This window comes from Hemibagrus wyckioides, linkage group LG21, assembly GCF_019097595.1.
Source record: "Hemibagrus wyckioides isolate EC202008001 linkage group LG21, SWU_Hwy_1.0, whole genome shotgun sequence".
Classification (NCBI taxonomy): domain Eukaryota; kingdom Metazoa; phylum Chordata; class Actinopteri; order Siluriformes; family Bagridae; genus Hemibagrus; species Hemibagrus wyckioides.
In genome coordinates, this window is record NC_080730.1 from 1,969,696 (window position 1) to 1,996,201 (window position 26,506).

The 26,506-nt window shown below is 41.6% G+C and overlaps 1 protein-coding gene across 9 annotated transcripts in view; it reads right to left on the minus strand.

The window, feature by feature from the left end:
* Positions 1 to 26,506, minus strand: part of kcnab2a (potassium voltage-gated channel subfamily A regulatory beta subunit 2a) — a 79,266-nt gene that overhangs the window by 3,595 nt on the left and 49,165 nt on the right. For 4 of the 9 annotated variants that reach the window (XM_058372898.1, XM_058372896.1, XM_058372897.1 and 1 more), the window contains 11 exons: positions 21,608 to 21,651; positions 20,116 to 20,153; positions 19,907 to 19,986; positions 10,804 to 10,848; positions 10,075 to 10,119; positions 8,963 to 9,006; positions 8,559 to 8,645; positions 7,457 to 7,542; positions 7,031 to 7,151; positions 4,397 to 4,491; positions 951 to 2,766 (listed from right to left, as the gene is read on the minus strand). In XM_058372898.1, the coding sequence (XP_058228881.1) occupies positions 2,416 to 2,766; positions 4,397 to 4,491; positions 7,031 to 7,151; positions 7,457 to 7,542; positions 8,559 to 8,645; positions 8,963 to 9,006; positions 10,075 to 10,119; positions 10,804 to 10,848; positions 19,907 to 19,986; positions 20,116 to 20,153; positions 21,608 to 21,651 (1,036 nt within the window). In that variant the 3' untranslated portion in view covers positions 951 to 2,415. The other 5 variants (XM_058372900.1, XM_058372899.1, XM_058372895.1 and 2 more) reach the window with 3 other exon arrangements.

A 26,506-nucleotide genomic window follows, 5' to 3' on the forward strand; every position in this document is an offset into this window, starting at 1 on the left:
ATAAAACACTTCAGTACGTGCTGTTAATAAAATAAAGTAAAATAACCCACTTCAGTGTGGGATCAGATTCCCTGTTTCATCACACCACCCTTAACAGCACGACAAAGACTGTTTTATTCCTCATGTTACCTGGCTCAGGGGTGCTGGAGGTGCATTTTAGAACAGTGAATAGTATCACTATATTCTTACAGTGAATAAATAAAGAAGAAAATACACAGATCAGGCATAACATTATGACTACCTGCCTAATATCGTGTTGGTCCCCTTTTGCTGCTAAAACAGCCCTGACCCGTCCTGCACTGTGTATTCTGACCCCTTTCTATCAGAACCAGCATTAAGTTCTTCAGCAGTTTGAGCAACAGTAGCTCGTCTGTTGGATCGGATCACACGGGCCAGCCTTCACTCCCCACGTGCATCAATGAGCCTTGACCGCCCATGACCCTGTCGCCGAGTCACCACTGTTCCTTCCTTGGACCACTTTTGATAGATACTGACCACTGCAGACCGGGAACACCCCACAAGAGCTGCAGTTTTGGAGATGTTCTGATCCAGTGGTCTAGTAGTCATCACAATCTGGCCCTTTTGGTCAAACTCAAAGCTCAAATCCTTACACTTGTCCATTTTTCCTGCTTCTAATATCAACTTTGAGGACAAAATGTTGACTTGCTGCCTAATATATCCCACCCACTAACAGGTGCCATGATGAGATCATCATCAGTCTTATTCACTTAACCGGTCAGTGGTCAGAATGTTGTGGCTGATCGGTGTAAATATATATATATATATTATATCCAGAAATAACCACCACCCTGATGGTGGAGTTGATTGTGTAGGTGTGCAGTGCGACATCCTCACCTGTATCGCGCCTATATTCTCCAGGAGCTGGTCCGTGTTGGAGGCCCCTAAGAGCACAGAGCTGACTCCTTCATTCCTTAGGCACCACGCTGCAGAGGATCAGTACATAATCACACCCAATACAACACTAACACACACACACACACCTAACTCTCCCGCTCGCCCACACTTGTGCACACACAGATCACACCCCCGCCAGTCCATAACGAGCACAAACATTTCTAACACCGCAAAAAATAAAGCCATTTCCAAAATTAAAACACACTGTAGCTAACTCTACCACCTACATACACACACACACACGCAGAAAAGAAAAGAGGAGAAAAAAAAAAAAAAAAAAAAAAAAACAGCCGTCAGACCACACCGTTACCATGGCTCCCAACACCGGGGCAGAGAGAATGTTTTTTTTCTCTTGTTTGTGAGAGAAATCGCAGTGATGGAACGGAGAGGTTTGGAGTCGGAGGTGAGAGAAGCCATGTGCTGACCGCTGCAGCTCCCGAAGGACGACGCATGCGACACCTCTCTCTCTCTCTCGCACACACACTCACTCACACACACACACACGGGAAGGAAACTCTGCGGGGATCTGACTCCTCAAGTGTGTGTGTGTGTATATATGAATGCCATCTGTGGCTCTGCAAACTGAACAAAAGGGTGGCTGTATTTAATAAATCTGAATCTAAAGTCAGTGCAGTGGTAAAGCTCCACATCATTAACCTTCTGCATTACAGTTTATCATTTAATGTAAACATATAACAAATATGTCTGCAATCTATAAGAGCACAGATGAGCAAAATCAGACAGACAGCAAGAGAGAGACAGTAAGAGAGAGAGAGAGAGAGACAGTAAGAGAGAGAGAGAGAGAGAGAGAGAGAGAGAGAGAGAGAGAGAGAGAGACGGCACAAAAAACCTGAGAGTTCCTCACTCCACACTTCAGTACAGTCTCTCTACACTGCAGCTGTATGGGTCAGTAGTCAGTACCGGTGCTGTTGGCTTGGTCAGAACTTTGCAGCTGGGTGAAACCAGGGGTCTATGGAGTTCAGGAGAAGATGGCAGGGGGATGATGGGATGCAGGGGTGTAATCAGACTAGGAATTCAAAAAGATTTATTATTTCTATAAACAATATGTTTAAGGTTCCTGCTCCAGCCAATCGGTTCGAGCGAAATGAAGTGTTTTTACACTCGGCTTATGAGAGGTCCTTTATTAGAGCAATGAAAAACCTGGCTTTAGCTGCTGTTTAACTTCACCTCTACCTGCAGCCAGCAACCTTCCTGTAGCCTTCTCCAGACAGGAAGTCAGTGCTGTTGGGGAAATGTTTAGGTTTGGGCGAAAATCACATCGGATCAGAAAGATAACATTATTTACCACTTATACACACAACTGTGAGGAGATGTCTGAAATGCTTTCCAACTTCACAGGGGGCTTTTTTGTTTGAATTATTGGACATTTTCTACTGGTTACACCCCTAGTGTGTGTGAAATGTGGCACAAGGTGCTGAATAGGTGTGTTGGCATGTGGCTGACAGTTGTGTTAATCTGGGGGCTGATGGGAACAGGACACTAGGGGCATTTAATCTTCAGAACGAGGCTGCAGAGCTTTATAGGATAGAATGGAGCATAAGGATAACACACACACACACACACAGAGTCACTCCAGTATTTAGTCTGAGAATGGAGTATGGTGGGGGTGTGAGTGAGTGCGGGTTTAGGGGCGGAGGAGGGAGCGAGGTTCAGGACGGACGGACAGACAGACAAAAAGAGAGAGAGCGGCAGTGTGTGTGTTTGCATACCGATGGCGAGCTGTGGCAGCGTGCACCCCAGCCGCTCGGCGATGGCCTGCAGCTCTTTCAGCTTCGTCTGCTGACGCCGGCCCTCCTCGCTCAAGATCTTGTCCTTCAACCACTGGTAGCCCTGTTAAACGACACAGCACACCTGCTCAAAAACAAGCGCCCTGTGCACGCACTCACACGCCGCTGCTGCTCACACACTCTCACTTACTCACACTCTCACTTACTTCTCACACACTCACACACACTCCCAGCAGCGCCTGCGTGAACAAGGGCCTGTTTTTAAACACGTGACTCTGTCTTTCCCAGCACTGACACAGGCAGAACACTTGACTTCCCTCTGCCTGAACAGCTTTAAAGGAGCGGTTAGGCAAAAAAAAAAAAACACTTTTAAACTATTTTCCTCTCACCCCAAATATGAGTGATTAGTTGAGATGTGTTACTTGATGAATGAGTGATTTTTTTTTTTTTTTAAACAGTCTGGACCCTTTATATGATTTATACACATATCTGTTACAAACAAAAAAAAAAAAACAATAAATAAAAATAAAACAAACAAAAAAAAAAATCCGGGTTTTGTACCTTTATAATCAGATCAGTTTAGCAAAGCGAGCTTGAGGTTAGCAACTGGCATCAAAGAGCCCTGCTACTTCCTTCCAAGCTTTATTTATTTCTAAAAATGTTTAATAAGGCATCGTGTACGATGAAATAAGATGAAAGTACGTTTAGAAGTTTTTCTTTACATTAAATGGGAGGTTGAGCGAGGAATTTGTGAAACATCTAACTCCTTAAACTTAATGTCACTAGAACGTGGCAGAAAATATTATATTATATTCTAATGGCAACAATAATGATGCTGCTGCTAAAAGTGAATCACGATGTTATTATATGACGATACTGACAGTCGTATCAGCTAGTCAATAAAATATAAAGATGGGAGGATGCATATTTGGGAGAAGTGGAAGAGAGTAAACATGTGTTTTGCCAACCTGATTCCTTTAAGACTAACACACACACAAACACTGAGTGTTCATCCTTTCTGTTTGATTTTTATATATAAAATACATCAAATTATTATATAATCAGAGTGTGTGTGTGTGTGTGTGTGTGCTGGGACAGCAGTATATCATGGTTAAGATTAACAGTGGGAAGGGTCGAGACTGTTTGATGATCCAAGCACTCATAGATCTGAAAAAAACACAAGACCCATCACTGTCCAGATCACCAGCACAGTGTGGGTTCGCACGAGATCGTACACGCGGGTGTGAGCACGGAGCACGAGCGTGGTGGACACGGGGAGGTGAGGGACGAGGTGAACGCTCCAGCCAACACCAACGGACCAACAGCAATACGATGCTGCATGCTACTTCACTCACTCTCTATTTCTCTCCGCCACACACACACACACACACACGTATGTACACACTACTGCACTGGACACATTTGTGTGAATGTGTATATGTATATATAGATACACATATACATATATGAGGCAGGGCCTCAATGTCCTCCTCAGAGTTACCACAGAGACACAGTCACATGACAGAACTGCTCTGAAGGCTCATGCCACAACAAAGAACATTCACAGACAACACGCAACCACAAGGAAAAACACCCAAATGCTAGAAACCTGGAAGACACGAACACATCCATTAGAACACCAACACACAGAACCACAAAAGCCACAGATGTTGCAGAAATCTAGAGAGAGAGAAAAAATGGAGCCACAAAGAGACCGAAGAAGACCCGAGTACCTTGAGAGAGGCGCGAGAGTATGGAGGAACACCGCTGTCGTATTTCCCTGAGATGATCCCACAGGCCAGTGGGGACCACGTCATTGCCCCTACACCTGAAACACACACACAGTTTTTTTTTCCTCCATGGAATATTTAGCTCATCTTGGTGGACCTAGAAACAAACTACAAAACAGTGAAAGAAAAAAAAAAGCTGTTATTTTCCTATATTGAAGTTTATTATTCCTTTATCATCATGATTACTGTGGTTTAGGATCATGATTACTCTGGTTTAGGATCATGATTACTGTGGTTTAGGATCATGATTACTGTGGTTTAGGATCATGATTACTGTGGTTTAGGATCATGATTACTCTGGTTTAGGATCATGATTACTGTGGTTTAGGATCATGATTACTGTGGTTTAGGATCATGATTACTGTGGTTTAGGATCATGATTACTCTGGTTTAGGATCATGATTACTGTGGTTTAGGATCATGATTACTGTGGTTTAGGATCATGATTACTGTGGTTTAGGATCATGATTACTGTGGTTTAAGATCATGATTACTCTGGTTTAGGATCATGATTACTGTGGTTTAGGATCATGACTACTGTGGTTTAGGATCATGATTACTGTGGTTTAGGATCATGATTACTGTGGTTTAGGATCATGATTACTGTGGTTTAGGATCATGATTACTCTGGTTTAGGATCATGATTACTGTGGTTTAGGATCATGATTACTGTGGTTTAAGATCATGATTACTCTGGTTTAGGATCATGATTACTGTGGTTTAGGATCATGATTACTGTGGTTTAAGATCATGATTACTGTGGTTTAAGATCATGATTACTCTGGTTTAGGATCATGATTACTGTGGTTTAAGATCATGATTACTCTGGTTTAGGATCATGATTACTCTGGTTTAGGATCATGATTACTGTGGTTTAGGATCATGATTACTGTGGTTTAGGATCATGATTACTGTGGTTTAGGATCATGATTACTCTGGTTTAGGATCATGATTACTGTGGTTTAGGATCATGATTACTCTGGTTTAGGATCATGATTACTCTGGTTTAGGATCATGATTACTCTGGTTTAGGATCATGATTACTGTGGTTTAGGATCATGATTACTGTGGTTTAGGATCATGATTACTGTGGTTTAAGATCATGATTACTCTGGTTTAGGATCATGATTACTGTGGTTTAGGATCATGATTACTCTGGTTTAGGATCATGATTACTCTGGTTTAGGATCATGATTACTGTGGTTTAGGATCATGATTACTGTGGTTTAGGATCATGATTACTGTGGTTTAGGATCATGATTACTGTGGTTTAGGATCATGATTACTGTGGTTTAGGATCATGATTACTGTGGTTTAGGATCATGATTACTCTGGTTTAGGATCATGATTACTGTGGTTTAAGATCATGATTACTGTGGTTTAGGATCATGATTACTGTGGTTTAGGATCATGATTACTCTGGTTTAGGATCATGATTACTGTGGTTTAGGATCATGATTACTGTGGTTTAGGATCATGATTACTGTGGTTTAGGATCATGATTACTGTGGTTTAGGATCATGATTACTGTGGTTTAAGATCATGATTACTGTGGTTTAGGATCATGATTACTGTGGTTTAGGATCATGATTACTCTGGTTTAGGATCATGATTACTGTGGTTTAGGATCATGATTACTGTGGTTTAGGATCATGATTACTGTGGTTTAGGATCATGATTACTGTGGTTTAGGATCATGATTACTGTGGTTTAAGATCATGATTACTCTGGTTTAGGATCATGATTACTGTGGTTTAGGATCATGATTACTCTGGTTTAGGATCATGATTACTGTGGTTTAGGATCATGATTACTGTGGTTTAGGATCATGATTACTGTGGTTTAGGATCATGATTACTGTGGTTTAGGATCATGATTACTCTGGTTTAGGATCATGATTACTGTGGTTTAGGATCATGATTACTGTGGTTTAGGATCATGATTACTGTGGTTTAGGATCATGATTACTGTGGTTTAGGATCATGATTACTGTGGTTTAGGATCATGATTACTGTGGTTTAGGATCATGATTACTCTGGTTTAGGATCATGATTACTGTGGTTTAGGATCATGATTACTCTGGTTTAGGATCATGATTACTCTGGTTTAGGATCATGATTACTGTGGTTTAGGATCATGATTACTCTGGTTTAGGATCATGATTACTCTGGTTTAGGATCATGATTACTGTGGTTTAGGATCATGATTACTCTGGTTTAGGATCATGATTACTCTGGTTTAGGATCATGATTACTGTGGTTTAAGATCATGATTACTCTGGTTTAAGATCATGATTACTCTGGTTTAGGATCATGATTACTGTGGTTTAAGATCATGATTACTCTGGTTTAAGATCATGATTACTCTGGTTTAGGATCATGATTACTGTGGTTTAAGATCATGATTACTCTGGTTTAAGATCATGATTACTCTGGTTTAGGATCATGATTACTGTGGTTTAAGATCATGATTACTCTGGTTTAGGATCATGATTACTCTGGTTTAGGATCATGATTACTAAGTTAAGGTTTTTTTTTGTCCAGACTTGAGAGGGAGGGAAAATAAAAAAACACTCACCGATCTTATGAAAGAGCTCGGGCAGCTGCACTTCAACCTTCTCTCTCTGGAACATGTGATACTCGGCCTGCTCACAGATGGGGGGGATCTGGTTAAACTGCCGTGCCACAGAGTACGCTTCCTGTAAACATCATGAAGTTCAGAGTCAGTCTGGTCGTAATAGGATTTCAGCCCAGCTGATACACACAGGGAGGTGAACATGCCGGAGGAGGCTGAATTGGATCTGTCTGACTCACTCTGTTTTGTGTGACTGATGAACCTTGTGTGACATTTCACTTCATCAAAGCAATAAGGGTAAAAAGTGCCATTTTTTCAAAAATGCCCCTAGCTGGGGCGGATTTGTGTCTCCTGTGTACACCAGGAGCGTCTCTCTGCCTGTTCTGAGACATCTGATCTGTTGGTAGAGAGGAAGTTAGAGTGACTCACCATTATCTCCATGGGACTCCAGCGGGACGTGCCCCAGTACATCGCCATTCCCTGATTGATCACGTGCGTCATCGCTCGCACCGTCTCTGCAAACCATCAGAGCGGACCCGAATTCACAACTGTCCAATTATTAATGAATCATTTCTCCCCAGGAGAAAAATTACCAAAAAGTAAGGAGATTGATTTCTTTTCTTTGCTTTTACGAAGCAGCACAGCCTTAATGAACTATTTGATAGATTGCACAGGAATGAGCTTGCAGCTCTAATCAATACTTACACAGCAAAACAAAATCAACTTTCTCCAGACTTGGGAGTTATTTAGTAAATAAGCAGCATGCAAGAAAATAAAAAATCCTCTGTACTAATCGTTCGGTGTTTATAGCTGAGAAAGGGAGTCTGGAGAAATCATTTAAAGCTTTTATTCCTCTGAGTTTGAGTCTGATGAGGAGTCACAGATAAACATGGAGCAGTTGTTTGTACGCCATGACAGAATACTAACACCACGTGCCCCGGGGCCGAGCTGTACGCTAATGTGTGACCTCTGTGAACTTTCAAAAGGGCAGTTGGAAAAAACAAAAGGAAAATAAAGCTTAAATGCATTCCTCCATCTAAAAAGAGCAAGGTTTAAACCTACATGGTTATATTAAAATCCCTAAGGCAGAAGTCTCAGAGTTCAACAAGGTCTTGATAGGAAAGTTCATATAAATTTCCACAGGGGAGGAGAAAAAAAAAAGAAAAGAAGGTAAAAGCAAGATCTGCTTATTCTGGGAAAGTTCACTAAAGAGCATCTAAAACACAGAAACTACAGGGAAATGATCAAGAAATGTAAATAATTCCCTGAAGGTGCATTTCACTTCACACTGTATAATCACCGGCGTTATGAGGAGGACAGACCGCATGGATGATCTACATTCAACAAACAGCAGATCCTCCATCACGCTGCCTCCGAGCCATTTCACTCCACACAATGTGACAACTGGGAAATTTAGCTAGTTAGCTGATGCTGATAGTGACACGTGAGACATGTTTTTAATAAAGACAGAATTTTTATAGAGTTTATAGAGAGACGTTTGTGATGTTCATCAGCAGTGTCACCGTCTCACCTTCCATGGGTGTGTTGGGGTCGGGTCTGTTAGCGAACACCACGTCTACGTAGTCTAACTGCAGTCTCTCCAGTGACGCTTTTAAACCTGTGGAGTTTCACACGCTGCATTAACACGCTTTTAATCGCTGTCACAGCCATCAAGTCTCATAACAGACCGACACGTCACTGTCAGAGTCCACTGGGGGGCTAAATGCTCAACCATTTAATTGCAATATAGCACACACACACAGTATAACATTCCCTTTGGTATATTAATGAGCTCAGTGCTTTACTCTGCTATAAACCCAATATAACCACAAAAACTAAAAACATATCTTGCTTAAAAAAATAATTATTTAACCTTACTTAAAAGAAGAAAAAACATCTCTGCTTTAATTAGTGCAACTCTGAGGTTAGACTCACCTTCTATTATGTGCTTCCTGGAAAGTCCTCTTTCAGTCTCTGCCCTGAGAGAATGTAAAAAAGGAGAGGATCTGTTACTCTATTCATGAAAATTCAACAAAAACACTGATCAGGCATAACATTATGACCACCTGCCTAATATTGTGTTAGTCACCCTTTTGCTGCCAAAACAGCCCTGACCAGTCCTGCACTGCGTATTCTGACCGCTTTCAATCAGAACCGGCATTAACTCATCCAATTTTAGGCTAATGGTATCCTAAGTCTGTAACCTATTGAACCAGTGTTAATGTATTCAATGATAGAGACTTAAAGCACTTTTGTACGTCACTCTGGATAAGAGCGTCTGCCAAATGCCAGAAATGTAAATGTAAATAAACTTCTTCAGCACGTGCATCAGTGAGCCTTGACCGCCCATGACCCTGTCACCGGTTCACCACTGTTCCTTCCTTAGACCACTTTTGATAGATACTGACCACTGCAGACCGGGAACACCCCATTTTTATAAAAATCTACCTAAAATGATAATATTTATTTCTTAGTTTCGACTTAAACCGACTTGGTTAATCCAAACCTCAGTTACTCAAACAAGAACTTGAACTAAAAATCTGTTCTGGAGGGAAAAGTTCAGAAGTTCAAATTCTACAGAATCAAAACATAGGAAAAAATATCATGTATCAAGATATCCTGTACCAAGAGGGTCTATGGAATTCATTTTACAGTTCAAGAAGTCAAGCTCACTTGAATGGCCTTACCAGGATATTGATTGTATTGCTAAAATCATTAAAATGTTTGGCCTTGAACTTTGACCTTTCCTGCCCTGGGTCTGGGAAGCATGCAGTCCTGTGATTATACTATTATACAGATCTGAAAAATAACTCATCTTGTAAAGGGCTGACAAGGTATAATTAATTATTAGTGATATGTATTAAAGTGTATGTAATAAATTTATTACAGGGTTTGAAGGAATTTTTACAAAAAAACATGAAGGATAAATTATTTAGCGAGGAAAAGGAGATCAGATAACAAATGGTACAAAAAACTCTATGCTTGAACTTACATGAACAATAGATTTAGTGTTGAAAAAATAAAAGCAAAGGATCAATAAAACATACTTTCCGCCCCAGAATATTTTTGTAGTGATCACTAAACTGGAGCGTCTGCATAGAGAGAGAGAGAGAGAGAGAGAGAGAGAGGGGAGGCAGAGAGAGAGGAAGAGAGAGGGGGGGGGCAGAGAGAGAGAGAGAGAGGAGGGGAGGCAGAGAGAGAGGAAGAGAGAGAGAGGAGGGGAGGCAGAGAGAGAGGAAGAGAGAGAGGGGGGGGGCAGAGAGAGAGAGAGAGAGGAGGGGGGGCAGAGAGAGAGGGAGAGAGGGAGAGAGAGAGAGAGAGAGGATGGGGGGCAGAGAGAGAGGGAGAGAGGGAGAGAGAGAGAGAGAGAGAGAGGAGGGGGGGCAGAGAGAGAGGAAGAGAGAGGGAGCACATAAATGTTAATGACTTTATTGTAATGCTCGTACAGTGAGGCTTAAACTACAAGATGCAGAAAAATAAGATTAAAATGTCTCAAATGCTAATAAATACCTGGCTTATTTTCAAAAACACACACACCTAGAAAGAACCGTTCATTTCCACGTTATCTCTCGAGCCCAGACATGTGACATTAGACAGCTTAATTTCTAAACTCTGATTTTTAATAAGTGGAGATGCTTCTAACCGCATTAAGAGACCAACCGCTAACAACCCCGTCTAATCTAATGCTGCTAGCATCAATGTTTCATGAACACATCGCATTGTTCTCATCCCACGACTGAGCAGAAAAACAGAGGAAATTAAAGATGTCTGCGTACCTCCATCCTTTCTTCTTTATGATGTTACCCAGCACTACCTCGGCCCTGAGACAGAGAGAGAGACAGACAGAGAGAGAGAGACAGACAGAGAAAGAGAGAGACAGACACACAGAGAAAGAGAGAGAGAGACAGACAGACAGACAGACAGACAGACAGACAGACAGAGAGAGAGAGAGAGAGAGAGAGAGAAATTATAACAATAAACAACAGGATAGAGCAAATGAATATACATTACTCACAAAAAGTTAAGGATATTTGGCTTTTGGGTGAAATTTATGGAAAATGTAAAAAGTTCACGCTACAGTGATATTATATCATGAAAGTAGGGCATTTAAGTAGAAGCTGCAAGGGTGATTTCCTCATCTCAAACAATTTATTGAAACAAAAGCCAACAACAGTGGTGGGTATACCACAACATGTCTCAATCTGTCATGTGCCCTTGACCATCAATTACAGCTTGACCACGACGTCTCATGCTGTTCACGAGTCGACTTATTGTCTGCTGAGGCATGGCATTCCACTCTTCTTGAAGGGCGGCCCTCAGGTCATTGAGGTTCTGGGGTGCAGGGTTAAGAGCCTCTACACGGCGACTCGGCTGATCCCAAAGGTTTTCTATGGGATTCAGGTCTGGAGAAAGTGTAGGCCACTCCATTTGAGGTACCCCAGCCTCCAGCAGCCGTTCCCTAATGATGCGACCTCGATGAGCTGGAGCATTGTCGTCCATGAAGATGAAATTAGGCCTGTGTTGTTCATGCAGGGGCACAATGACTGGATTAATGATGTTATTCAGGTAGTATTGGTTTGTCACTGTACCATTCACAAGATGTAGAGCAGTTCTGTATTGAGTGGACACACCTGCCCAGACTGCAACACCACCACAACAGTGGCTGAAGCATAGCGCTCTCCTTGACGTCTCCAACCTCGTTGGTGGCCATCATTTCTGCTCAACGTGAATTGACTTTCATCAGAGAACAGCACTGAGGCCCACTGGTCCCTCGTCCAGCGTAAATGCTCCCTGGCCCAACGCCTGTGCCTGGTGGTGTGGTCAGGTACCCTTGCAGGTCGTCTAGCACGCAGACCACGCTGATGTAAACGGTTTTGAATGGTCTGGAGTTGAGTGGCATTCATCATCCGGTTCCGCAGGGCACTGTTCACAATGAAGCGGTCATCAACGTGGGATGTGGCCAAAGGACGTCCACTTCTATGCCTTTCTGTGACTCTTCCAGTCTCTCTGTCCCAACCTGCTGATGACACTGTGACACTCTAAGCTCAGTGGCCACTTCCCTCTGAGAACATCCTGTTTGAAGCCTCACAATGGTGAGGTACTGTTGATCAGTTGTTAGGTGTGGTCTTGGTCTCATGATGTCAAAATGTGAACAGCATGATGAAGAGGACTGTTTAAATACCAATTCTAACTGATCCATGAATCGACCAATAAATTTTCTGGATCAAACACCAGTTGTGAATTTTGCCGTTAAGCACCTTGTTAGAGAACAGCAAGTTATGAAAAAAGTACTGAAACACTGAACAGTTGGACATGTGCATTCAAAAGTGTAGAGAAGGTCAAATTAAGTTCACCTGGAAAGGTTATAGTGCATTTTAGGTGCATCCTGAAATTTCACCTGAAAGCCCAATATCCTGAACTTTTTGTGAGTAGTGTAGTAGTGTTGTGTAAGCTGCCTGTACATTCATTACTAAATCCTCAACATTAAATAAACTTTACACTGCAGTCACACTGTGTGTTTTACAGTGTGTGTGTTTTACAGTGTGTGTGTTTCAGTGTGTGTGTTTTACAGTGCGTGTGTTTTACAGTGTGTGTGTTTTACAGTGTGTGTGTTTTACAGTGCGTGTTTTACAGTGTGTGTGTTTCAGTGTGTGTGTTTCAGTGTGTGTGTTTCAGTGTGTGTGTTTCAGTGTGTGTGTTTTACAGTGCGTGTTTTACAGAGTGTGTGTTTTAGTGTGTGTGTTTTACAGAGTGTGTGTTTTACAGTGCGTGTGTTTTAGTGTGTGTGTTTTACAGTGCGTGTGTTTTACAGTGCGTGTGTTTTACAGTGCGTGTGTTTTACAGTGCGTGTGTTTTACAGTGCGTGTGTTTTAGTGTGTGTGTTTCACAGTGCGCGTGTTTTATAGTGCGCGTGTTTTACAGAGTGCGTGTGTTTTACAGAGTGCGTGTGTTTCACAGTGCATGTGTTTTACAGTGCGTGTGTTTCACAGTGCGTGTGTTTTACAGTGCGTGTGTTTTACAGTGTGTGTGTGTTTTACAGTGTGTGTGTTTTACAGTGCGTGTTTTACAGAGTGTGTGTTTTAGTGTGTGTGTTTTACAGAGTGTGTGTTTTACAGTGCGTGTGTTTTACAGTGCGTGTGTTTGTGTGTGTGTTTCACAGTGCGCGTGTTTTATAGTGCGTGTGTTTTACAGAGTGCGTGTGTTTCACAGTGCGTGTGTTTCACAGTGCGTGTGTTTCACAGTGCGTGTGTTTCACAGTGCGTGTGTTTCACAGTGCGTGTGTTTCACAGTGCGTGTGTTTCACAGTGCGTGTGTTTTACAGAGCGTGTTTTACAGTGCGTGTGTTTTACAGTGTGTGTGTGTTTTACAGTGTGTGTGTTACAGAGTGTGTGTTTTAGTGTGTGTGTTTTACAGTGCGTGTGTTTTACAGTGCGTGTGTTTTACAGTGCGTGTGTTTTAGTGTGTGTGTTTCACAGTGCGCGTGTTTTATAGTGCGCGTGTTTTACACAGTGCGTGTGTTTCACAGTGTGTGTGTTTTACAGAGTGCGTGTGTTTTACAGAGTGCGTGTGTTTCACAGTGCGTGTGTTTTACAGTGCGTGTGTTTCACAGTGCGTGTGTTTTAGTGTGTGTGTTTCACAGTGCGTGTGTTTCACAGTGCGTGTGTTTTACAGTGCGTGTGTTTCACAGTGCGTGTGTTTCACAGTGCGTGTGTTTCACAGTGCGTGTGTTTCACAGTGCGTGTGTTTTACAGTGTGTGTGTGTTTTACAGTGTGTGTGTTACAGAGTGTGTGTTTTAGTGTGTGTGTTTTACAGTGCGTGTGTTTTACAGTGCGTGTGTTTTAGTGTGTGTGTTTCACAGTGCGCGTGTTTTATAGTGCGCGTGTTTTACAGAGTGCGTGTGTTTCACAGTGCGTGTGTTTCACAGTGCGTGTGTTTTACAGTGCGTGTGTTTCACAGTGCGTGTGTTTCACAGTGCGTGTGTTTCACAGTGCGTGTGTTTCACAGTGCGTGTGTTTTACAGAGCGTGTGTTTTACAGAGCGTGTGTTTTACAGAGCGTGTGTTTTACAGTGTGTGTTTTACAGTGCGTGTGTGTTTTACAGTGTGTGTGTTTTACAGTGCGTGTTTTACAGAGTGTGTGTTTTAGTGTGTGTGTTTTACAGAGTGTGTGTTTTACAGAGTGTGTGTTTTACAGTGTGTGTTTTACAGTGCGTGTGTTTTACAGTGTGTGTGTGTTTTACAGTGTGTGTGTGTTTTACAGTGTGTGTTTTACAGTGCGTGTGTTTTACAGTGTGTGTGTGTTTTACAGTGTGTGTTTTACAGTGTGTGTGTGTTTTACAGTGCGTGTTTTACAGAGTGTGTGTTTTAGTGTGTGTGTTTTACAGAGTGTGTGTTTTACAGTGTGTGTTTTACAGTGCGTGTGTTTTACAGTGCGTGTGTTTTAGTGTGTGTGTTTTACAGTGCGTGTGTTTTACAGTGCGTGTGTTTTAGTGTGTGTGTTTTACAGTGTGTGTGTTTCACAGTGCGTGTGTTTCACAGTGCGTGTGTTTTACAGTGCGTGTGTTTTACAGTGCGTGTGTTTTACAGTGTGTGTGTGTTTTACAGTGTGTGTGTTTTACAGTGCGTGTTTTACAGAGTGTGTGTTTTAGTGTGTGTGTTTTACAGAGTGTGTGTTTTACAGTGTGTGTTTTACAGTGCGTGTGTTTTACAGTGTGTGTGTGTTTTACAGTGCGTGTTTTACAGAGTGTGTGTTTTAGTGTGTGTGTTTTACAGAGTGTGTGTTTTACAGTGTGTGTGTTTTATAGTGCGCGTGTTTTACAGAGTGCGTGTGTTTCACAGTGCGTGTGTTTCACAGTGCGTGTGTTTCACAGTGCGTGTGTTTTACAGTGTGTGTGTTTTACAGTGCGTGTTTTACAGAGTGTGTGTTTTAGTGTGTGTGTTTTACAGAGTGTGTGTTTTACAGTGTGTGTTTTACAGTGCGTGTGTTTTAGTGTGTGTGTTTCACAGTGCGCGTGTTTTATAGTGCGCGTGTTTTACAGAGTGCGTGTGTTTCACAGTGCGTGTGTTTTACAGTGCGTGTGTTTCACAGTGCGTGTGTTTCACAGTGCGTGTGTTTCACAGTGCGTGTGTTTCACAGTGCGTGTGTTTCACAGTGCGTGTGTTTCACAGTGCGTGTGTTTTACAGTGTGTGTGTTTTACAGTGTGTGTGTTTCACAGTGTGTGTGTTTCACAGAGTGTGTGTTTCACAGAGTGTGTGTTTCACAGAGTGTGTGTTTTACAGTGTGTGTGTTTCACAGAGTGTGTGTTTCACAGAGTGTGTGTTTCACAGAGTGTGTGTTTTACAGTGTGTGTGTTTTACAGTGTGTGTGTTTCACAGAGTGTGTGTTTCACAGAGTGTGTGTTTTACAGTGCGTGTGTTTTACAGTGTGTGTGTTTTAGTGTGTGTGTTTTACAGAGTGTGTGTTTTACAGTGTGTGTGTTTCACAGTGTGTGTGTTTTACAGTGTGTGTTTTACAGTGTGTGTGTTTTACAGTGCGTGTGTTTCACAGTGCGTGTGTTTTACAGGAGTGTGTGTTTTACAGGAGTGTGTGTGTGTTTCACAGTGTGTGTGTTTCACAGTGTGTGTTTCAGTGTGTGTTTCACAGTGTGTGTGTTTTACAGGAGTGTGTGTTTCACAGTGTGTGTTTCAGTGTGTTTCACAGAGTGTGTGTTTCACAGAGTGTGTGTTTTACAGAGTGTGTGTTTCACAGAGTGTGTTTCACAGAGTGCGTGTTTTACAGAGTGTGTGTTTTTTTACAGTGTGTGTGTTTTTTTACAGTGTGTGTGTTTTACAGGAGTGTGCGTGTGTTTCACAGTGTGTGTGTTTCACAGTGTGTTTCAGTGTGTGTTTCACAGAGTGTGTGTTTCACAGAGTGTGTTTTACAGAGTGTGTGTTTCACAGAGTGTGTTTCACAGAGTGTGTGTTTTTTTTAGTGAGTGTGTTTTACAGGAGTGTGCGTGTGTTTCACAGTGTGTGTTTCACAGTGTGTGTTTCACAGTGTGTGTGTGTTTCAGTGTGTGTTTCACAGTGTGTGTGTTTCACAGAGTGTGTGTTTCACAGAGTGTGTGTGTGTTTCACAGTGTGTGTTTCAGTGTGTGTTTCACAGTGTGTGTGTTTCACAGAGTGTGTGTTTCACAGAGTGTGTGTGTGTTTCACAGTGTGTGTTTCACAGTGTGTGTGTTTCACAGAGTGTGTGTTTTACAGGAGTGTGTGTGTGTTTCACAGTGTGTGTGTTTTACAGGAGTGTGTGTGTGTTTCAGTGTGTGTGTTTTACAGGAGTGTGTGTGTGTTTCACAGAGTGTGTGTTTTACAGGAGTGTGTGTGTGTTTCACAGTGTGTGTGTTTCACAGTGTGTGTTTCACAGAGTGTGTGTGTTTCACAGTGTGTGTTTCACAGAGTGTGTTTCACAGAGTGTGTTTCACAGAGTGTGTGTTTTACAGTGTGTGTTTCACAGTGTGTGTTTCACAGAGTGTGTGTTTCACAGAGTGTGTGTTTTACAGTGTGTGTGTGTGTTTCACAGAGTGTGTGTTTCACAGAGTGTGTGTGTGTTTCACAGAGTGTGTGTTTCACAGAGTGTGTGTTTCACAGAGTGTGTGTGTTTCACAGAGTGTGTGTGTTTCACAGAGTGTGTTTCACAGTGTGTGTGTTTCACAGAGTGTGTAGTTGTTTTGAAGAAAGCTTGTGAAAATTTGTGGCTCAGACAACCAGGCGTAACTTTTTCCTCCTCCGACATGACAATTTTTCAGCTCTATTGAAAAGGCAAAATAGAGAGGAGGAGAGGTTTCATGCATAAAAATACACACACACACACACACAGCACTTTATAACCGTGTCTAGCTGAGGTTTAACAAGGTTAACAAAGTGGCTTAAGGGTATTGAATTTATTTGGTTTGACCTTTTAAAACGGGAAGTGATTTATTTCCATTACGGTCAACAGGATTTGACATTAGATTCTAAACAAACTTAATGGCAGAATAAATAGCTCAATATGTTGGACAACTAAAAAGGATGACCGCTTTAACGTGGTGGGTTGTGCAGACGAGTGTGTGTTCAGCTTCAATCGGACCAAAGTTTTGTCTGTGTGCATGAAGGGTCAGTGGCGTTACTGTATAATGTGTCCATGGTACCAAGACGCCATGGTATAAATGGATTAAAAATCAGTAAATGAACAGTAAGTACCTCTTTTTTTCCTCTGTATGCCCAGCTGAGCACTACGGACTCTCTGCTCATTTACTGAGACTCTTTATGGCAGTTGATAAGAGCGCTGTGGTTGCTAATTGGACCCTGGAGTGTGTCTGATAGGAGCCTGATATCCAGGAGCTCCACCGCACTCAAACAAAACAAGCTGTTCTGCTGAAACGTGACCTCTTCAATCCACAGCTCCGCGTCCCCTTCAAACTATCTGTCTCAAAGTGTGAGAAAGAGAAAAGAAAAGAAGAGAAGAACGCGCCATGGCAGATCTCCAATTAGCCTGACCCTGGGGTCTCTTCAGTGGTGATCTTTACAGCCAGCAAGATTCTGGGATCAGCGAGGTTCTCTCGTTAGTCAAGGTTTTAAATGGGAGGTTCTGCTAACAGCATCTCAATTCAACATCTGTGTCACACTTTAGTCAGATCTTAGGAGGATCTGGTAGTGCTAGGAATCATTAGGTACGCTAGCAGAAATAAACATAAATATGCGCAGAAATCATTTGTAAGTAAGATTTCCGAGTGAGTTTGGATGAGAATGTTGTGTAATGGAGATGGAGATGGAGATGGAGGCAGACGGGTGTGTGGGTGGCACAGCCTGTGTTTTTGTTTGGTTATGCGAAAAGGAGAGAAAGACTATGGGGAGAGGTTACACTGTGTGTGTGTGTGTGTGTGTGTGTGTGTGTGGGGAGGTCTTGTGCCCGGGTGAATATTTACTCCAAGGTGTTGTGCTTTGCATGTGAGAGATCATTGCCTCAGGCTTTCCAAACACCGATAGAAACCACATTCACACACCACCCGCTCTTCTCTCCCCCCACCCACTCCATCAGAGCTGATGTTTAGCACCAAGCTAACTGCAGAGCGCAATTCATTTTGCTTGCTAATAAAGCATTGTGTCAGACTGCGCTTCACATTCTCATGCGCTAGTTAAATCTTCTGTGTGCTCTACGAGTCTGCCGGGAACCGAGGCGAGGATCAGGCGGTTAGAGGAAATCACTGCTCCCGGCATTTTACTGAGGTGACCGCTTCCTCGGGTAAAGAGGACGGAAACGTCTCCAGACGACTAAGTGCGCTGGAAAATATTTAATAAGGCCAGCGGTCTGTGTAGATTCATTACTAATGTTATGGTTTAGATACCAGTAAAGAGCTACAGAGCATCTACAAATCTTACAAGTAAACTTAAGTGCTGTGGACATCTGACCACTGCATCCAGACACGTGATGGATGCTGAACATCCTGCAAATATTCATGGGTGTGATGGTCAGGGGTCCACATACTTTTGGTCATATTGAATAAAAATTTGATTATTCTTCAAAATATATTTACATTTTTAAATATTCAAGGGGAAAAGCTGCAAATGAACGTTTTCCTGTCCTAGATTTTTCTTTTTTTGGACTAACTGGTCCACATTTTCAAAATGAATATTACATTAAAAAAACTATATTTAGATAAAGATTGTCAGCAAAATATTAAAGCAGTTATTTTGAAGTATATGAATCTCAAGACATGAGTTACAGGATACATGTTTTATAGCTTCTATAATAAGTTGGCCATATAGAGTGGAGTGTCACTTCAGTCTAAAGAAAATGTCTGAATATGGACTCAAATGGACTATGCATTTTTTTCAATGGAATTATGAACATTCCACACTCGTCGTGATTGTTATGAGCCGTGTCTCACATTCAAAAGGTCCTTACCGATCTACTAAACCCAGAAAAACACGTTTTGTTAGGTCTGGATGGGACAAAATCTTCACAGGCAGAGCGATAGTTCTTGTATATTGTATGTGAATAAAATGAATGAATGAAACAAAAAAATTGGGAGTGTGATTTGCTCTTAGAACCTCATTTGTAAATAAAGCACTATAGTCTAATTCCTGGCCTAACTGCATACTGGAGTCGAATACCAAACTTTTCCTTTTCTTCTCTTTTTAAATACAGAATCTAACAGCCCCTGTGTTGTCTCACAATCTCAATAAAACTCGGGGATGATTATTACACCAGTTATGAATATGACATTTGAGCACAATTTAGTATACATGACAACCAATTAAGAAGCTTTCACAAGCTAAAACTGGGTGTGTATATATATATATATATATAATTTCCCCCCTGAACGCCTGATACGAGGTTCAATTTGGCTTCATCAGAGAACAGAACATCCTGATGCTTAATAATTCTTAAAAAAAGGTTTAAATATTTTAGATTTAATCCTCCTCAAGGGGTGCGTTCCCTTCAATTCCTCTCACAGCATGTGTGGTTTAGTAAACTGTGGCAAAGTAATGACTCCAGGTTGTGTCATTTAATACGTGGAGAAAATGAATCCCTCAGGTTCACCCTGCTAATAAGGAAGGCTGATGATTTTCTGAGGGTTAGATCCAACCTGACGGGGTTGTTCTTCTCTAAAGGCGTTTTACGGGTTGCCCATCTTGTGACCTTTAGTGGTACGTCAGGAGTTGTGTGCCATTTTGGTGACTTTGGACGGTTTTAACAGTCATCAGAGCTTATACAAACAAATAATGTACTAATTTCAACATACACGGATGATTCAGCCTGATATGATGAGTTAGGGTTTAGGCTGAAACACAAACATATGTTCCAGACTATGGTGACTGGACTAAATACGGCGTGACAAGGAGATCTGGCTCACTCACTTTCCTGCAGCGTAGACCTCAGCCGTGTCGAACAGATTGATCCCGTTCTCGTACGCCAGAGTCATCAGCTGTTCGGCCATCTGCCGGAGATGGAAAAAGGAGGAGAGGGAAAACAGGGGGTGAGCTGCTTCAGTATCTTTAATTCACAGTTACAGTTATTACTGTAAATCGAGCTGTCATGAGATGAACGTGTTTTTGCGAGATCTTACCTCGTCTGTGATCTGACCTCCAAACGTCACCCATGTTCCTGTAGAAAAAAAAACCTGGAATCACTCCATGCTGCTAAACACTTCACATTTCTACATAACATAATGTTCTGAACCCTAGTCCTATCCTAAAAGCAACAGTGCATATGAAGAAAACATTATCAGTACTTAGAGTTCAAGGTGCAATAGACAATTTATTTTCTTTCTAGTACAAATTAACCAGAAAATATTGTGATATGTTTATTACGAGTGTATTACGAGGTTTAGAAACCCATTCAGAAAATCTTGGTGTTACAGACTGGGACATTTCCCTGCCAGAGTACTAGGGGGCGCTGGTAGGTGTATGGCTGTTCATTGTGAATGTCATCGTATGCCTTCACCTGTACTTAATTACTTTTAATGTGGGATGCTGTTTATATCCTTTCTCTTGTGTCGACTCCTTTTCGTTAATAAACCAAGGATTGTTTTCATCCTGCGTATGAGTCTGGTTGAAAATGTTCTCCATGACCCCAGGCCTGGGCAGCAGTTATTGTTCATATACATTTGGGGTACTGGTCAGTCTTTTTTTTTTTTTTTTTTTTTTTTTTTACAGACACACTCTAATACCCCTTCACCTCACCCCGTCTCGGTCTGTTCGGAAAAGAAAACCTGGTGGAATTCGGTACGCGCCCAACGCAGCCTGATAACCTACTGAGAGTTAAAAATCAAGGGCTGCTTCCAAAAAACAACAACAAGAAACATTATATCAAAAACCAGAGTCATGAGATATCTTGCTGAAGATGAAAAGCGTAAAAGAGGAAACTTAGGGGTTTTATATTAGGGTTTATATTCGGGGTGGCTTCAGGTGACATAAAAACACTCTACATCACAGAATGAACTGCTAGAGAATTGTAATAATCTTGACTAAAGAAAAAAATAAATCTGGTAGCTACCATCAACTGCTTTGTCCAAGCTCCACCTCCTTATAGCTTTTCCTTTTAGCACTATTTGGATGGGATTAGTTTCACTGAGTGTTCCCTGTAGGTCTCCTCTGTGATTTCTGGATGATTATGAGTTTCTTATGGTGTATGAACATATTTTCAAGCCTGCACATATTTTCATACATAATGGTTTTATTTTCTTTCTCCCGATGGCAGTAATCGGCTCCCTGCGTGTGCAGCACAGACGAAGTTACATAACCTAAAACACAAAAGAGATTCCTCCGAAGCGTTTATCGATTTGTGGCTCAGGAAGCAGATACGTGTGATACATGACTACAGTGTAAAGCAGCGATATAGAAAACGCGTGGTGACTGATGCAAAGTGACTGAGGCGTCAATGCGGATGAGATTTAAACCATGTAAATTTCTCAGGGGAGCTCGGAGAAAAACAGGGAGCGACACCATCGATCTGGTCATGAGAGGAGAACCTGCAAATGATGGAGCTGCTGCAGCACTTCCATGTAAATGTTCTCCTGTTACAATCCGGCTCATGATGACCTGCAGGTGATCACTTACCTAACCCGAGGCACGACACCCTCAATCCAGACTTGCCGAGATTTCTGTAAAGAGAAGAAAATAAAAAAATAAAATTATATTATATTTGCTTGTCTGTTTTTTTGTTTTTTTTAAATAAAAAGCTCCTGCTCACAGGAGAAGCTTCAGGATGTCAGAAATCCCCAGTATCTGATTAGATATAGAGTAGATTCAACTCGGATTAATCTGATAACAATCTGATTAGGAAACAAGCTGCAATCTGAGGACAATCTTAATGGATAAAAAGTTATAAGGTTGCATAACATCATCAGTTAAACAGATTAAATTAAATACATTAATGTTCCTAAGCTATGGTCAGCTGATGGTGCATGACTAGACAATATTGACCGAATATCCCTGCCAAGAACACAGCTCCGTCACTGCGTCTCCGTGAGAAGAACTCGGTTTATGAGAGGACTGCCTGTTATCCAGACTGATCTGGTTAAATTGCGTGACACAATAACAACTTGGCTGATCGCTAAAATAAAATGGCCGACTAGAGAAACTCATCCTCACCTAACACGGCAGATGGGAGGCGTCACGAGACGAGACACGGCTGTCTCTCTGATCAATTAAACCCATCGCCTCCTCATCACAAAGTCTCAAGTGGAAAGCCAGAGTTTTTTCCTCAACATCTGCGTTCCGTCAAGCTCCCGGGCCCTCGGGATTTCGACTCATCCGAAATTCTGCTGCTGAAAAACTCCGACCTCCACGGAGACTTCTGACGGATCTAGCGAAATTATTTTAATGAAAAGTTCACTATTAAAAGTAAAGTGTGCTTGGTTCAACTTGTTCTTATCTACAGAATGCTTCGCTGGAGCTCAGTAGTGTGTGCCAAAAGCACAGGGTTTGCAAAGGCGATGATATCGCGTTATTATCTAACGTGGAAGAATATTGATCTGATGTAATGATGTCCCGAGGCAGGCAGCGACCGAGGCGAGGAAAATGTCAGTTTTTATTCAGTGTGTACAGGAGTAATAAAGTGTACTGGGGATTAAGGTTGATCCAGCACGCTGTCTATGTAGGAGTATGAGAGAAAATGTGTAGGCCTGTCTGTGTGTGTGTGTGTGTGTGTGTGTGTGTGTTTTCGTGGGTGTGTGCATAAAAAATTGGGAACATGTAGGAGGGCAATGAGTGAAGCGATGCTCAAGTAAAAACAATTTCAGTCTTTATGGAAAGTACAAAAAATAAAATAAAACCTCTGGAGAGAATGTGAAACACTTAGAGCAGTGATATATCTGGAGTGTCACTACCTTTAAGAACTGCTTTTTTAAGAACTGCTACTCATCCTGCAGGATGAGGAAAATCTTAAACGAAGCACAGGTCAATGTTAATGACAACAAGTAGTTTAGAAATCTGTAAGAAAAAGATTTTTCTTCTACTAATTACACTCATCAGTTCACTTCTGCACAGAAAACAGCTGGATCTCATTAGCTGGTTTGCAGACACTGGTTTTGAAAACGAACTTTTTAATGCGGCAGTTTGAGACTGTCGTGATGACGGAGTAAGTGCTTAATAGAACTACTGACCACTGAGACTCTCAGTCTGGCCTCTCGAGTGGAGAAACTGGATAGATCACAAGTTTCATTTCTGTTGACTCGACAGCTTCATTTGCGGAGTCCAAGATTGTTCTCTCAGTGTGGTGGGAGGGGCCTATTCTCTCTGCCCTGTCAATCAGAGGGTATCTGTGATGTGTATGTGGAAGAGGGAAGACGCTAGGTTCGTCTGAGCGTGTTACGCTGCAGTGTGATGCAGCACGTGCAGCAGGTTTGAGGAATAAATGTGGTTCACTGGTTTCACACGTCTGGAAGGACGGTATCAAACTGTAAACAACACTTTTTAAATAATTTATTTTTGTTTGTACGTTTAGGGAAGATCAGATCTTTGGTGTAAATTTAACCAAGAACACTTCTTCAGGACTTTCACCATCTTGTTCTGGTGCATCTTCTAGAAATCTGACGACCCAGATTGACTCAAACTGTCTACAGACATTCATAAATACATTTTGTGCAAATCAGTGATGTAAAAATCAACCAAATTTGGAGAACGTGACGAGTTTCAGATAAACAGATGTGGAGTGTCAACCCTTGACACTGAAGAGTTTCCACAAAAAATTGTACATACTAGATCAGAGTGGTCTACATCAGAGTGGTCACTCTACTGCTAGTTTGATGGGCATCGTGTGCATTCAGAGAGAAAAAAAAATGAAACCTCCTGACCGTGCTCCTGTGGCTGTATCTCTTTTGTTAGCGCTGTGTCACGCTGAATATTTAATGCTGGGGCTAAATACTGCATGATGGACAGAAAGAGATTGGGTTCACACACACACACACACACACACACACACACACACACAAAAAAAAGAGCAACGTGGCAAGTGAAAAGGTCAGCTGTGTCTTTTAACGTGTATAATGATGAGCTTTGCACTCGGGCAATCTGCTGGGGTTTCGGATAACAAGAAAACAAGAGGTTACTAATGGAGTCAGGGCTAAAGTCCAGTTTAAAGGTCATCTTTACAGGATGGAGTGATCGGAATACGAGGAGTCTTGGTAACCCTTAAAATACCTTTCAAACAGGAAGAAGCATACAGGAGAGAAGAAGAGGGGGGGAAATAATTCCAAAATGTATAAATATAAGTTCATATAAACCTCACAAACGTACAAGAAATCCGGAAACCATTACGTCTCTGACCCTAAATAAATGTAGGTATAAACATAAAGTATACTCTATATACATAACACTAAACGTGTATATAAAGACAAGATAAATGAAAACATCCACCACTGCAGTGTGTGCAAACACTTTGCTATTACTATTAGTGCGAGTAATAAATACATTTTAATGAACTGGATTTTATTCATCACGCAGCAGAGTACTGGAATTTTTAATTTAAACATCGTCTTTTGTGACATCTAACTGCAGTAAACAGATAGACAGAGAGATAGATAGATAGACAGATAGATAGACATATGACTGAAGCATTGCTCCATCTCATTTCGTCATCTGGGGGAAGTGTTATGATTGAATACAAGAGGAAATCTGGAGCAGATCGGTCTAATTAGCAGCTAGCGTCTAATTAAAGACGGCCGATTAACAGTTGAGTGAAACTGATGGTGCGTTCGAGGCGGGGGATCTCGACAACCCGAGTGAGATTTCAACTCGCTCTGTATAGAATGTAGAAGGAGTGTGTAGGGTATCGAGTTTGCAGTTTTCCACGCCGTGAGAGACGAGCAGCCAGAACCCGATCTCCGTCTGCTGCAGCGTAAAAACCACAGGAAGAAAACTCACTGCTTCAGTTATTATTCAGTTATAAACTACAGTGAATAAACCCTGCCAAACACTCGCTCTGAAATCCTCTCGACACGACGCCTCACAAGACACCGGCCAAGTTTATCCGATACTCATCATTTTTCAGGATAATATAATGTTACGTCTCTCTCACACACACACACACACACAGGTCCACCTACGGACACAATGAGCTTGTTTTAATAGCCAAATCGACTCCGTATCCTGAAACAGATCAGGTCATTCATTAATGATTCAGCAGTGGCAATTAATACAAGTTGAAACAGGTTCTTCATATGACATTCAATACCAAAAGAGAAGAGCTACACACAGCACTCCATGTAAATTAACTCGTCTACTGCAGCAATGCAAAATTAGTGTGGAGATGAGTAATGATCTATTTCTAGACTCTGACATTCTATCCAATATAAATACACATATAGCTAAGCGTGCAACACACACAGCTGCTGAAACGGAGGTGTGTGTGTGTGGGATGGGTAAGTTTCACTAAGCTTCATGATGAGGTTTCTGTGTGTATTTGCTCTTCAACATCCATGTAGCCATATTTCATGTAGGAGTATTAAAGCTGGAACAGGAATAGTGCGCACCACGAGTACTGTAAAATCTCAACACGCCTACTCATTAACACTTACAGTGTACTATCACCTCGCTGCGTTCACCACAGCACACACCAACACACACTCAGATCACTGTAAAGCCAGAACGGAAGAAAACAGGAGCTTCTTTACACAAAATCTGCTTTTACATTCCCATTTCCGAAACACAACGTTCTATTTCTGCCCATTTATCGCCCCAAACCACCCTTCTATTTCCATTTATCGCCCCAAACCACCCTTCTATTTCCATTTATCGCCCCAAACCACCCTTCTATTTCCATTTATCGCCCCAAACCACCCTTCTATTTCCATTTATCACCCCAAACCACTATTTCATTCCATGTATTGCCCATAAGCACCATTTTATTTCCATTTCCCACCTGCGTGTAATTTCATATTTGTGCACTCGCTCATATACACTGGTCAGAATGGTTTTAATGTCAGGTTTAAGACATTTTTACCATCTGTCTAAAACCAGTTAGGATACTATTTTGATATCACACCTTCTGACATTAAATTAATTAAGCCTGTGCGATTTAACATTGAACAAACTCTTCCATCTGTAGCACCAGTGAAGTGTGGACAAACGAACACACCAGTCTGTTAAATCTGTAGTAACGATACGGTGGAACCAGGCAATTTATAGATCTCCTGTCCACTGCCAACGCTGAAATAGTGAGCGTCAGATTTAACAACAGACTTAAATTCTTAAATTCCGAAGGCCAATTTCAGTTCAGTACTTAAATCTTACTGAAAAATCAATACTGAAGGAACAGGTAGTAAATCAGTGCTTCTGGACGATAAGGAATTCTTGAGCTTCACATGCTTCTCCATGCCACGCTGCCATGTTGTAGTTTTCACCATAATAAAACAAACCAAACTTTTAAGTTTAGACAGAAAATATTTTGTCTTGAATATTATGACTTGATCTTTTGCCCCTCAAAATGGTCATCAAACAAACTCCTGAGTATTTTAA